This window comes from Trichechus manatus, unplaced genomic scaffold (genome assembly GCF_000243295.1).
Source record: "Trichechus manatus latirostris isolate Lorelei unplaced genomic scaffold, TriManLat1.0 scaffold00077, whole genome shotgun sequence".
Taxonomy (NCBI): Eukaryota; Metazoa; Chordata; class Mammalia; order Sirenia; family Trichechidae; genus Trichechus; species Trichechus manatus.
In genome coordinates, this window is record NW_004444013.1 from 1512179 (window position 1) to 1526749 (window position 14571).

General features: G+C 50.3%; 1 protein-coding gene across 1 annotated transcript; it reads right to left on the minus strand.

Moving 5' to 3' along the window:
• Positions 1-11148: 11148 nt before the first annotated feature.
• On the minus strand, positions 11149-12048 carry CLDN3 (claudin 3). The gene has a single exon (XM_004380758.2). The coding sequence runs from the start codon at positions 11836-11838 to the stop codon at positions 11176-11178; it is 663 nt and encodes a 220-aa protein (XP_004380815.1). The 5' UTR covers positions 11839-12048; the 3' UTR covers positions 11149-11175.
• Between the last annotated feature and the right edge of the window lie 2523 nt (positions 12049-14571).

The window sequence follows — 14571 nt, forward strand, 5'->3', positions numbered from 1 at the left end:
ACAGTTAAGCACTTGGCTGCAAACTGAAAGGTTGGCGGTGCAAACCTGCCCAGTTGCACCTCGGAAGAAAGGCCTGATGATCTGCTTCTGAAAGGTCACAGCCATGAAAACCCTATGGAGCGCAGTTCTTTCTACTCTGCAACACATGGGGTCACCATGACTTGGAATTGACTCAACGGCAACTAGTTTGGTTTTAGTTTTGGTAGTTCCAGGAACTTAGACTGCAGTGAAGGAGATAGGCCATAAACAAATAAACAAACAAATAAATATGTAAGTACAAATTGTGAGAACTTCAGTGAGCAGGGCTGTGTTCAATAATAATGGGGCGGTGATGTGAGGTAGGGTAGTAAGGAAAGGCCTCTGGTAAGGTGGAACCTGAAGGACATGAAGGAAACAGCCATAGAAGAGTGTAAAGGAAAGTGTTCTAGGCAGAGAGTCAGCATGTGCAAAGGCCCTGGGTGGGAAAGACCTTGATGTGTTAGAAGAACAGAGGGGAAGGCAGTGGGAGCTGGAGCAGAGCAAGCAAGGGAAGAAAGGCACGTATGAGGTGGGAGAAGCGAGCTTCAGTTGGTCCGGTCCAAGCAGACATTTTTAAAGGACCCTCTGGGTGCTGGGGATAAAGGGTAGGGAGTAGAGGGAAGAGGAACGAATTGGACAGGAAGAAGAGGAGAGGAAGGAAAATCAGCTAGAAGAGTGTTGCAGTCATTCAGGTGAGACGTGATAGGAGGTGATGAGGGTGGCCGTGGAGATAGAAGTACATAGATTTGAGATATCTTTTGGAGTTAGAATCAACATGATTTGGTGAAGAATTGGATGGGTGAGGAAGGGGAAGGGGATGGTGATGAGGGAGAGGGAGGAATCAAGGCCAGGTGTCAGGAGTCTGGACTGAGCACATGGGTGGGTAATTGTGCCATTTACTGAGATGGGGAAGCTGGAGCAGAACATATTTTTTTTTCCCTCTACAGAGTGCCAGTGGTAGGAAGAATCTAACGTTTCACTTGGGGTATGTTAAGTTTGAGATGCCTGTGAGACACCATAATACTTAAACATTTATCGAGTGTTTAACATATGCATAGGGTCGCTGTGAGTTGGAACGAGCTTGATGGCACCTAACAGCAACAACAACAGGCACAATTCTCAGTGCTTTATCTCCATCAACTCGTTTAATTCTCATACTGACTGTGAGAAGATACATGGAGTATTTATGATCCCCTCTTTATAGACGGGAGTCCTGGTGGTGCAGTGGTTAAGAGTTACGATTGCTAACCAAAAGGTCGGCAGTTTGAATCCACCAGCAGCTCCTTGGAAACCCTATGGGGCAGTTTTACTCTGTCCTGTAGGGTCGCTATGAGTCGGAATTGACTCGAGAGCAATGGGTTTGGGTTTGGTTTTGGTTTTCTTTATAGATGAGAGAGTCAAGCCACAGAGAGGTTAATTAATTCCCCTGAATCACACAGTTTGGAAGCTGCAGAGCCATGATCCATCCCAAGTGGTTGAGATCCAGAGGCCATTCTGTTAACCACTGCCCTCTACTACTTCTAACCATTGCCCTCTATTATCAGTACCACTACCACTAACCACCGCCCTCTACTACCACTACCGCTAACCACTGCCCTCTACTACCACTAACCACTGCCCTCTACTACCACGAACGACAGCCCTCTACTACCACTACCGCTAACCACTGCCCTCTACTACCACTAACCACAGCCCTCTACTACCACTACTGCTAACCACTGCCCTCTAATACCACTAACCACTGCCCTCTACTACCACTACCACTAACCACAGCCCTCTAGTACCTCTCTGGCATCCAAGGAGGCAGCAGGATGCATGAGTGTGGGGCTCAGAGTAGAGGTCTATGTTAAACCGTGGGGATGGGTGAGCTAATCAAAGGGGACAGTGCATTTGAGGAAGAGGGCCCAGGACTGAGGACACTTGGAGTCAAGTAGAGGAGGACTCAGGGAGGGAGACTGAGAAGTGGGCATCGAGGGAGGAGGAAGGCCAGATGAGTGTGGTGTTACAAGGGGCAGGAGAGGGGAGGATTCTGAGGAGGAGGAAGCAGTCAACTATATCAAAAGCGGCTGAGAGTGAATAAGATCCAGATACAGAAGTGACCATTGGCCATGGCAGCCTGGAGGCCACTGGTGACTGCCAAGCGCAGCTTCTGTGGAGTGGTGGGGGCCGGGCAGGCAGGAGTGGCCGGTTGGCCTGTGGGCAGTAGGACGGTGAAATTGAGGTGAGATAACTCTTGAGAAGGTGAATAAAGAAATGGGGCGACATCTGCTTGGCCAAGGAAACATCTTTTTTTAAAAGATGAGTGATATTAAACATATTTATACCTTAGTGGGGGGGCAGAGCTTCTTCTTAATGCAAGACAAAGGGGATTTCTGAGGGATATTTTTCTAGGTCAACACAGAAGATCCTGTTCTGTCTGTCTTTTTTTAAACCATTTGATTATAAAAAATTTCAAACATATATGAAGGGAACTAGAATAGTATAATGAACCTCCATGTACTCATCACTCAGCTTCAACAATTATCCACTCTCGGCCAATCTTGTTTCATGTGTGCTTCCCCTCGTCGCCCCCACGCAGTGTTTTGAAGTAAATCTCTGGCATCTTACCATTTTTTAAAGATATCAAGATGTTTCTCTAAAAGGTAAGGACCCCCCCTTTTTAAAAACATAAACCACAATATTATTTACATAATTTAAAAGGTAATCATTCCTTAATATTATTAATTATTCAGTGTTCTAATTTCTAATTGTCTCATAAATGCCATAAACTTTATTTTAATGGTTTGAATCAGGATCCAATTAAGGTCCACAATTGTGATTGGCCGATACGTCTTTTAAGTCTCTTAATCTATAGGTTCTCCCCGTATCTATTTTTTTTCCTTGAAGAATTTTTTTGTTGAAGAGCCTGGTTGTTTGTCCTATTGAGTTCTCCACATTCTGAATTTTGCTTATTGTTTTCCTTTGTTTAATATGTACCCCTCTTCTTTGCGTCTCCTGTATATTGATATTGGATCTAGAAAATTGATCAGATTCAGGTTTGATTTTTTTCTTTCAAACTACTTCACAGGAGATATTGTACTTGATTCTTTTTTTATGGCAGCAGAGTTGTATTGGTTAGGACACTTTTGGCTGAAAACCCTGAGTCAAACTGGTTTAAGCAATAAGAAAAGTCCTATCTCCCATAACCAGAAGTCTAGAGGAAGGGACGAGTGGGTCCTAGGAAGGGGACAGTTACTGCATGTAGAATGTTTCCAGGGCTCCGGGTACCTTGTCTCCAAACTGATACCCTCATCATTGGCTTCATCCTCGAGCTTATTCCCTTTGGAGTTCAAGTTGGCAACGTAGTGTTCAAGGTGTCACCACCAGATATGATAAAATCCAGGGAAGACAAAGATGGCCTCTTTCTTAATTAGGAAGCCCATCCCTTCAGCCCCCCAACAAACCTTCCCTCCTGTCTCCTTGGCTGGAACAGTCGCATGCCCACCCTACACCATGACTATGGAGGGAAAGAGACTATGGCTGAGTCTAATCAGGGTTTACCCCGAGGCTGGGTCTAGGGTCTGTGTATTGCAGTTGTCTATTGCTATATAGAATTAATATCCTATAGCTGCAACAAGGGGCTCAAACATAGCAACTATTGTGAGTACCAGGCAACGTTTCCTTCTGTTATACCTAAGGTCACTATGAGTTGGAACTGACTCAATGGCACCTAACAGCAACAACAATCCTTGTATACTGTTTGAGTATTTCTGACACAGTGTATTACCTAGAAGTGGAATTACTGGGTCTAAGAGTATTTTATATCTATAAGGGACTTTTTTTTTTCTAGAAACAGTCAAATTGCCCTCCAATGGCAGTGATAATAATAGTACCACTATTCACTCAACACTTGCACTCAACAATTGTTATTATTTTCTCTCATACTTTCACCAGTACTGGATATTACCAGAGTGCTACTTTTTGTCTCCAAATCCTCTGCACCTCTGGGAGGCTGACCTTTATAGACCACAACATCCGTGCCTTCTGGCTTCTGAGGATGAGAAGATGTTGGGCTCTTTGTTTCTTCTGTTCCTCACTGGTGTGCTGCGGCTCCAGTGGAGGTTGAGTCCTTCTCATCATGGTTACTGTCGAGTAACCCTTTTCCATGGCTCCATCTCTCAACCCAGCTCCTGGAACTAGGTTTCCTCCCCTTATTTTTTCAGGCTTAGGGGTGGTAATAGCTTCTATTTTTAGTTCTTTGATGTCTCAACATCTTTTACCAAATTCCTTAACTGTCCCTATAACTCTTTGTACGTTGTCCCTTCAGTAAAGTCTCTTCAAATTCCCAGTGTGCTGTCTGCTTCTTGCCAGGCCCTTGATGATACAACTGGTCTTTACATTTTGTCAGCCTGAAAGAAATACAAAATCTTGTTTAATTTAGAGAAATTGGAGAAATCTCATGCATGTGAAAGCTGGACAATGAAAAAGGAAGAAGGAGGAATTGATGTGTTCGAATTGTGTTGGTGAAGACTAGTGAATATACGGTGGACTGCCAGAAGAACGAACAAATCAGTTTTAGAAGAAATATAACCAGAATGCTCCTTACTTTGGACTTGTAATCAGGAAAGCCCAATAGCTAGACGAATTGTGGTTGGTAAAGTGGAGGAATGGTGAAGGCGAGGAGGCAGGCCCCCATTAAGATGGATTGACATAGTGGCTGAAACAATGGATCCAAATATAGCAACAGTCATGAAGATGGCGCAGGACAGGGCAAGTAACAACAAGAGAAATCTCATTTGATAAAGAAGCTGTACATCTTTTCATATGTTAATTAGCGGTTCTTTTTATAATTACTTATTCTTTGCCTATTTTTCTATTGGATTGTTATACTTTCTCTCTTATTGATTTGCAGGAACTCTTTTTATATTAGGTATATAACCCTTTGTCTGTTACATATGATGCAAATATTTTCTCCCTGTTTATTACTTGTCTTTGAATTTTGTTTATTTTTTCTATGCCAATATTTTATATTTTCATATAGTCGAATCTGAAAATATTTTATTCCTTCTGGGTTTTGTGTCATGTTTAGGAAGGCTTTTCTCACTTCAGTGTTATAAAGATATTTTCCTGCATTTTCTTTTAGTTCTTTCATAGTTTTGATTTTTATGTTACACCTTTAATCCATCTGGATTCCCAGTGAAGTGTCAATCACTCAGAGATGGTTAGGATGTGGGCAGAAGGAAGGTGGAAGGAATAGGGATGGTAAAAAGTATGGAGGCTGGAACAACACGATATGTTTATGGGAACAGCTCTAGGTGCCTTGAGTGTCGGGTCTGGGAAGGGTATGCTGAAGGGCCTGGAATACCAGGCTGAGAAATGTGGACTGAATTGTAACTCCACATTGCTACATACTTTTTTCAACCGTCTCTCTTATGGTTCCTGGATAGGAATTTTCTGCTTCAACCAGGTTGGTCTCCTGGTTACACCTATGCATATAATTTTTGCCCACCTCCTGGCCTTTGGCCATTCAGTGATTCCTGTCTGGAAAGCCTTCCCCTCTTAGCTCAGCTCATCTGAAACCTACTATAAGGATCAAATCAATGCAATCCCAATATCAATCCAATTCTGTTCCACTTCCTACTGTACATGCAGTGCTTCTTCCTCTGACCCTGATCACCGAGCTAGGGCAGATCTCACAGACCGAAGGGCATGGTCCTCCAGACTGCCAAGTCTGCCCAAGACTTCAGATGACAGCTGCAAACTTACCTGGGGATCCCCAGAGCCTCCTCACTTCTGACCTACTGGCTACAAATTTGGGAGTTTCCTCTATCCCCCTCAGGATGCCATACATCTCAGGGGTCTCCAAGCCCTCCGCCCCACTTCTGACCTGCTGGCACCCACTAGTCCCTTGGGTTTGCTAGAGTTCATAGAACTCAGGAAAGTTCGCTATATATGCTGTACTCATTATTACAGTTTTATTACAGCAAAAAGGATACAAATGAAGAGACACAGAGCCAGGTTTGGCAGTGTTCCCAATATGGAGCCTCCATGTCCCCCAAAAGTGACGTATTACCGTCCACGTGCATCATGTCTATTACGAACCAAGAAACCCATAGAGCTTCCATGTCCAGAGCCTTTATTGGGATCTCATTACATAGGCATGACTGATTAAATCAGCCCCCTCCCCTGAGGTGGGTCTTCTGGCATGGCCAGCCCCCCCACCTGAGTCACCTCATTAGTAAAACCTGATGAAACCCTGATGAATTCCAAAGTTTTAGAGGTTATCTCTCAGGCGCCAAGGACAAAGACCAAATTCTTGGGGTAATGTTAAATTGTTTACCCCGCATCTACTTATTTTCAAGACGGGTTCAGGGACCTCTCCTTTCCAGACCTTTCCTGGACTGATAGGCCTTTGTGACCTCTGAACCCTTTTAGAACCAGCCGGCTGTTTCTTGATTGTACGTAAGACCCATCTGCTGCTTCTCCAAGTCACACCAGGGTGCTTGAATCTTCTGTCCTGAGCATCAGCTCTGTGCTGGGCACTCTGTGCTGGGCACTCTGTGCTGGGCACTCTGCTAGCTAGGCATTAAACCAAAAAAATCCAGTTGCCATCCAGATGATTCAGACTCATGGTGACCTCATGTGTTGCAGAGTAGAACTGCGCTCCATAGGGTTTTTAAGACTGTGACCTTTTGGTAACAGATCACCAGGCCTTTCTTCTGAGGCACCTCTGGGTGGGTTCAAACTGCCAACCTTTTGGTTAGTAGTTGAGCATTTAATCATTTGTGCCACCCAGGGACTCTAGCTAGGCATTAGGGTTATTTGCAGGAGGCAGCAGGGCCTGAAGCCCAGTCTCACTGCCTTTGTCAGCCTCAGTTGACTCATTGTGTAGTGCCTACATTGAGGGACTCATATGGGGATCAAATACAGTGGGACAGTGTCACATCTTTTACAGATGAGAGTTAGAGGTGGCAAGTGGCTTGCCCAAGGGCCCTCAGCAAGCACCAGAAGCCAGTGCTCTCACGCTGTTCCTCTGCTCCCCGAACAAGCTCGAACAAGCTCGTCTTGGCGTGAATGACCTTTAATGGAACGCTGGTAGGGAGGGAGAAGGAAGGGACTGTCTGTTCTCCCAGGCCAGCCGTAGACCTTGAGGGAGCCACAATAAACACTGTGTTTGTTTGATAAAGCAACTTGGCTTTTGGTCTCAAGCAGGAGGAAGAGCTAGAACAGGTGTGGCAAGACCAGGACAGCCTGTGGCACACCAGTGGGAGGTGGGGTGGGACAGAGCCCCAGGGCCTGGCAGGGGGCTCCAGTGCTGTGGATTTTGAAGAAAGATAGGAACTTTCTCACGACCCCTGCCAACTCCCTCATGTTCCCAGTCTCCTGCCTAGGCTGAATATACCAAAATATTAACGATACAAACCCTCATTGACTGAGCTCCTGCCGTGTGCCTACACCTCGCCAGGTGCTTCTCATGCACGCAGGCATACGTCTTCAGCCTGCAAACGTTTCTGACCCTCCTCCCTGGGTGACCTGTACTGGGTGCTGTGGACAGACAGAAGCTTAGGAGGGGCCCATAACCTCAGGAGATGACCTTCTTTATGACAGGAAGCAAAACAACATTATAGTGTCGTATGTGCTATGATGGAGTGAGAAGAGGCTGTGTGGGAAGCAGAGGAGGGCTCCTCAGCTCAGCCCATTGAAGAACAAGTTGATATTATCATGCCCATTTTGTAGATGAGGAAACCGAGGCTCAGAGGAGTGAATTGCTTTGCTCACCTTGTCAGTTTGGTTTCGCTAATTTTCCTCTGCGGGTGGGTGATAAGGATTAAAATGAGGATGAAAAAGACAAGTTAGAGGGGCCCCCATGGATCATCTGGTTCAGCTTCCTTCCTGAAATAATGAGGAAACTGAGGTCCTGAGGGGGAAAGGAATGGCTCAGTCACACAGTAGAGGAGTGGCTGAGCAGGGTCTAGAAACCAGTTTTCCTACTCCCAGCCAGACCCCAAATGCCTTTTTCTTCTCCAGCTGTCGGAAGACTTCCTGGGGACCTCTCCCTGGGTCCCTCAGCTTGTGGGCTATTTGCTGTGGCCTCTGCCGCCTCTGCTCAGGCCCTTGACTCCAGAAAGGATGAAAAGGGGTTAAGCTGGGACAGACCCAGAAGCCAGGCAAGGATGTGTAGTGGTGGGGCGGTGGGCTGGGGGTGACAGGATGGAGTAGGATAGCTCACCACCTCCCAGAGGGCCACAAGGGAGTCCAGGCTTACAGAGAGATCAGGAACAGGGGAGGGTCTGCAGCCCCAGAGCCCTGCCTCCACCAGGAGTGGGTCTGTCTCCCTTCTCTGCGGCATCCCTCTGGCTTGGGAGTGCTGGGGATGGGCTAGAGTGGGCAGGCCACCCCAGGCCTCAGGCTCTGGCTGCGGTTCTGCTGAGTGTGGCTGGAGGGATGGTGTCTATGCTGATGGTAAATGAGTAACCCTGCTCCTGCCTCCAGGGCTTTCTGGGACAAAGAGGTTACATTGTGCCCATCAGTTCTGGTTTGGCCCAACCTGGCTTCCAGGCTCTCCTGGGCCAGACTGCTGAGGACTGAGGCAGATGCAGCCCCTTGGCCCTCTGCCTTTACCCAGTCCTATCCCAGACAGTTAGAGAACCTGTCTCCTCTCAGTTGCCTTCCTCTCACTGAGTGCCTCCCCATTCTCTATGCCCTGCCATCCCTTCTTTGATCCCTATCCCTCACTGAACTCCCTCACTTTCACAGATCCCCCTTCCCTCCCTCATACCCCTTCACTTCCTCTTCACTGGCCCCGCCCTCTCACTGAGACCCTCCCTCCTTCACTGATCCCCCCCCTCCCCCCACTGAGCCCACACCCCCTTTCTGCTCTGCAGGATCTGTCTCCATCAGTCATTCCCTTTGACTGCACATTCAGTTTTGTATCTCCCTCCCTGTTTCCTAGCAGAAGGAACCCTTAGGCTGAGGGAACGTAATCCCCAAACCAGGTCTTTTCCTGGAATCTTACAGAGAATGCTCTAAAGCTAGGGTACACTTACTATTAATAGTAACCTACTTCCTTTTTCTTGGGTCATAAGGGGTAACTCCCTGACCGCGTTCCTTACCTAGAAGGAGAATCTTTCGGGAGCTAAGTGGAGACTCTATGTGGTATTCTCCCAAGACATCTGGCTGCCACAAGGACCTTTTGATTTAGCCTGGGAAGGGGGATGCTGTAGGCAAAAAGTTACAGTAACTTAGAAATAAGTTTAAGTATTGCCAACCCTGAAATACCTGTCCTGTGACCCTAGCTCCCCCTCGAGTTGCCAGCCTTGGCCCGCGATTCCCTTTTTAAGCGAAGTCTTGGATGCATGGTCTTCAAGTTCTGTTGTTAGGTCTCACTTCACCTCCTCTCACTTTCCCATCTACTGCTTTGGCCCCACCGCTCTCGCTAAGGCCACCAATGACCAACTTCATGCTCTTAATTCCACCGCCACTTCTCAGGCCTCTTGCTTGACCTCTTCCACAGCCTTGAACACTGCTGCCAACACCCGCCTTCTTGAAACCTTTTTTTCGTTTGGTTTCTAGTGACCTCATCCACTCCCCTGGTTTCGGTTGCCATCTGTATGCTAACAACTCCCAAGTTTATCACTCCCGAGCTTCAGATCTATATATTATGTCCTCCTACTTCCTGGACGTCTCTACCTGGATTCTCAAAGGCTTGTCAAGCTCTATACGTTCAAAACGGAACCCATCATCTTCCTCATCAACTTAGTCCCCTGTGCCCCCTAATTTGGTAAATGGCACCATTATCCTGTCAGTGACCTAAGGCAGAAAACTTAGGGTTACTCTAGATTCTTCTCTCTCACCCCACACATCCAACTGACTCTCAAGCCCTGCTCATCTTACTTCTTTAACCCCACTGTTCCTGCCTTATTTCTGGCCACATCAGGATGACTGCCTAGCCTCTTAGATGGTCTCCTTGCCTCCACCTCCCCCTTGCTCCCCAGCTCCAGGAAAGGTTATTTTAGAGCATAAATCTGAACAGGTTCTTCCTTTCCATGACTTCCATCACAGACTGAGGTCCAAAGCCTGGCGTTCTGCACAAGAGATTCTCCATGCCTTGGCCTCCGTTGAGCCCTGGGCCTCACCGCCACTTCCTCTTTCCCTTTGCCGTCCAGCCATGCAGAATCTCTCACTCACTGAAGCACAGCAGTGCACAGGCCCCTTTTCTCACGCACGCATTCTCAAACATACAAGTGCTTCTCACATTGTTTACTTGACCACAGGGTGTCACACCCCATTTGAGTCTTCCTCTTTCCTTCCCTTGAGGTTCCCCTCTACCTCTCCTCGGAGTGAGAAGATTCTGCTCACCTTGGCTTTTGGTGATGTGTTTTACAGAAACAATGGGTCTTTTTGTTTTCTTTTTCCAAATATGAAATCACAGTATTGAATGTGCTCTTGGGTGTGCAGCTGCACTCTGGAGGACAGATCGACTGCTCAGTGTTCCAATCGCAAACCCAAATGACACCTCCTTGAAAAGTGCATCTCTACTACCGCCTCCCCCCACCTCCCTCTGCGACAGCACTGGAAGTGCTCTTGTGTCCATCTGTCTACATCGGGCCTTGACCATAAGGGACTGAATCCTCAGTGAGTAGCCAAGAGGCGCCACCTAGTTCAGTTTACCTCCCCACCTTCTCGGTTACTGAACTCCTGCCCCTCTCTAAGCTCCATCCCGGTAGCGCGAGATCAGTTTGTGGCCCAGGGAGACTTGGAGGCGGCGCTCTGCAAGGAGGTGGAGGCCTGTCGGTACTCGGGACAAAGAGGCGCTGGCAACTACAAAACGAAACGCTTTTATTGAAAAATATCAAGTTGCTAGTTTCAAGGCTGCCGATTGCCGGCTTGGGGCTGTAGCCTGGCTTTGGGGCCGTGGGCAAGTAGCGGCGGCCACTCCAGCCTCTAGCTCCAGGGGGCGAGCTTCAGTGTCCGTGCGGGTTGGTCCCTGAGCCCCGCAGTCCTGCTCCTCAGGCAGCAGAGGGGTGGCGGCTGGGGAAGGGGGCGTCGGGCCGGGACCTCTCGGTCTAGAGGGGACTGCCTGGCATGTGGGAGTAGGCTGGTCTCCGAAGCAAGGCTGACCCTGGACTGGGTGGGCGCTCCAGCTGGTGGGAAGGGAGTCTCCTGGCGTCCCCCCACTCAGACGTAGTCCTTGCGGTCGTAGGCGGTGCCGGTCCCAGTGCCAAGCCCAGTGGAGCGCGGCGCGGAGTAGAGTATTTTGGAGGGCGCGTGCTTCTTCTCGGACGGCGGGCACGAACAGCAGAGCAGCGCGCCCCCCAGCAGCTGCAGCGCTGCGGCCGCCCAGCCCACGTACAGGCCCGCGCCCATCTCGCGCTTCTGCGCCTCGGGCACAAGGGGGTTGTAGAAGTCCCGGATGATGGTGTTCGCCGACCAGGACACCGGCACAAGGGTGAGCAAGGCGGCCAGCAGGAAGAGCACGCCCGACACAATGGTGATCTTGGCCTTGGCCGTGTCGTCCTGCACGCAGTTGGTGCACTGGGCGCCCACGAGCGCAACGAGGAGCGCGAAGGCGGCCAGCAGGATGGCGACGACGATGAGCGCGCGGGCCGCCTGCAGGTCCTGGGGCAGCGCCAGCAGAGAGTCGTACACCTTGCACTGCATCTGGCCGGTGCTCTGCACCACGCAGTTCATCCACAGGCCCTCCCAGGTGATCTGCGCCGTGATGATGCTGTTGCCAATGAAGGCCGTCACGCGCCACATGGGCAGCGCGCAGCACAAGATTGTGCCCAGCCAGCCCAGCACCGCCAGCGCGGTGCCCGTGATCTCCAGGCCCATAGACATGGCTGCCACTTCAAAGCCGGGTCAGCCGGGCGGCTCCAGGTGCCGGACAACTAGGGGCCGGGGCTGCGGGGCCGACTGGAGATGCGGCGTGCCGACGGACGGACGGTCAGATGGACGCACGAACAGCGCGCGCTAACGGCTCGGCTCTGCACGTTGGCGCAGCGGCCGCGCTGGCACCTGCCGGTGGCTTTGTGGGCAGGCAGCGGCGACTGGGCTGGCCCGGAGCTGGGGCCGGTGTGTCTTAGCTCGGTGCTCAGCACTCGGCGGGGGTGGGAGGGGTGGAGCCGCGCGCTCCCTGGCTGGGGACAGTGACGTGGCTCCCCCCTCCTCACCTTCCCCGAGGGCCGGGGAGAAAGGACTCGGCCCGGACTGGCGCACGGCGCAGGGGACTGGGGGTGCTCCGGTGGGCGGAGCCGGTGCCGCCCCCCGCCCCTTGTCCTCGTCCCCACTGCTCAGAAACGAATTCTCCTGGAACGCCGGAGGATGGGGTGCTTCAACGGTTTGGGTTGTAAACCACAATTTGCTTGACCCTCCCCCATTTTCGGCGCCGTTGGCACGGTCAGGGTGGCAAGGACGCGGGACGGGAAGAGCCCTCATATGGGCGTGGCTGCGCTGTTTACCGGAGTCGAAGGCTGCCTGGGAGCAGCGGCACCTGCTCCTCGGTCCCTCGGCCTCCTCGCAGGCAGCACCAGTCGCCGCTCCAGGGCGGCCTGATGCAGGCCCGCGAGGTTGTCCAGTCCTGGAGGTTCTGGGCCCCTAAGTCAGGGGCCGTCTGCAAAGGCTCCCGGAGATGCCCCTGAGCCCAGTGCTGAACTCGAATCCTCCAGCCCGCTCCAGCTCCGCTCCTTCAGCCTTTATTCTTTGCAGTGAGCCTGGATCCCTTTAGCTGAGCTGCGCCCCTCTCCCAGGCCTTCCTACCACCAAGACCCTCCCCTCACAGAGCCCCTGTCCTCCCTCCGTCTAAGCCCCAGTCAATACCAGGGTCCAGCTTAGTGAAGGGGTGCTGAAAGAGGTTAGATCCAGGCAAAAGTGGGAAGTTGGAACATTGCCTTCAACACCCTTGTTCCCACACCTGGGCTGCCTTCATTCTGTTCAGAGCCCTCCAGAGCAGAAACCCCAGTCCTCACAACGGCCTTGGAGGTTCTGCCTGGTGTGCCTACCCCACACATCTTATGTTTCCGCTCTCATCTCCTGGCTTCCCCTTACTCCAGTTATGGGGCCTCCTGGCTGCACCTCCAATGTGCTAACTCCCACCTCAGGGCTCCTGAGCTTGCTGTTCCTCTGCATGGAACCCCCACCCTCCACCCCAGATACCCATGTGGCCTACTCCTTCCCCTCCTTCAGGTTTTTCTGTCAGAGAGACCTTCCCTGTCCATCCTATTTAAAATTGCAGATCCTCACTCACAATGCCCTGTTCCCGTTTTGTCCTTTATATTTGTTTAATATTTGTCACCATCTGACATACTCTCTATTTTTCTTATTCTTTATTGTCTCTCTCCCTGCTCTGGAATGTTGGCTCCATGAGGGCAAGGATTTTGCTGGTTTATTCACTGCCATGTCTCCAGTGCCTGCTGGGTGCTGGGTACTCAAGAAATGTTTGACTGAGTGACCTGAATGAAGAAAAGGCTTTCTTTTCTCATATTGCCACAGCCCTGCCTGCCCAGGTCTTCCTACTGGAATAAATGACTGATGATGAGATACCACTGGGTTACCTGGATCAGGGGGTTTGTAATCTGGCAGGAATCAAGGGCTCTTCTAAATGAAATGTGAGGTCTCATTGAGCTGGCCTAGAGGTTTTTCTGGTTTGCCCCACATCTGTCAAATCACAGACATGTAGCCTGCTTCCTCTTCCCTAAGTGCCCAAACTCGGGATGGTAGAAGAATAAGGTACACAGGGCCAGAGGCCATGGAAACCAGGATCCTACTTCTTTCAGGGGCAAAGGTTTCGGGCTGGGCCTGTTGGGGCTGGGCAGGGCAGGGTTGGGAGTGCCTGGCCAGAGAGCCCAGCTGGTGCTGGGTGGGGGCTGCCCCAGAGTGAGTTCAGGTGGCCCAGGTCTGTTGGCTGCTAGTTACCTGCTCAGTGGGGTGGCTTTGGGCCAGCAAAGAGGCAGAATCCCCACGAAGTGTGGCTAGACTTAGGGCTAGGGGTCGAGGTCAGAGAGTGGGCCGCACAGGACTGCCCGTTGTGCCTGGTTTGGGCGCTGTGAATTCTTGCTAGCTGCAAGGCCAGGGAAAGTCACTTCTCTTAGCTGTAATTTTCTCCTCAGTAAAACGGGGACAATGATGTCTAAGTGACTCATTTCAGTGTTGTAGTGAGAATGGAGGTGACATACTGTAAACCAGAAAACAAGGGTAGGGCATAGAAATGTGCAGAGAAATTGTGTGGAGAAAGAGTGGGGTATTTAGTTGGACACCGTAAAAATGTCTCAGGGCGGCATCTTATCTCCTCTAGCTTTACAAAGGGGAAGGAGAATCAAGATCAGCAGCCCAAGATGTACTGCTATGAGGCTGAGGTCAGCCATAACTCCTCTCTCCATCTTTACCAATTCTGACACCAGCCGTCCCTCCCACGGCACTCTACTTCTCTGATGAGTTCGATAATTCATTGCAATGGCCACAGAGAACTCACATACCATACTCACAGTTATGGGGTTTATTAGGGAAGTAACATGGTACAATTCAGGTTCAGGAATGCTGAGAATACAGTTCTTCCATCAGGACAATCTCTTCCCA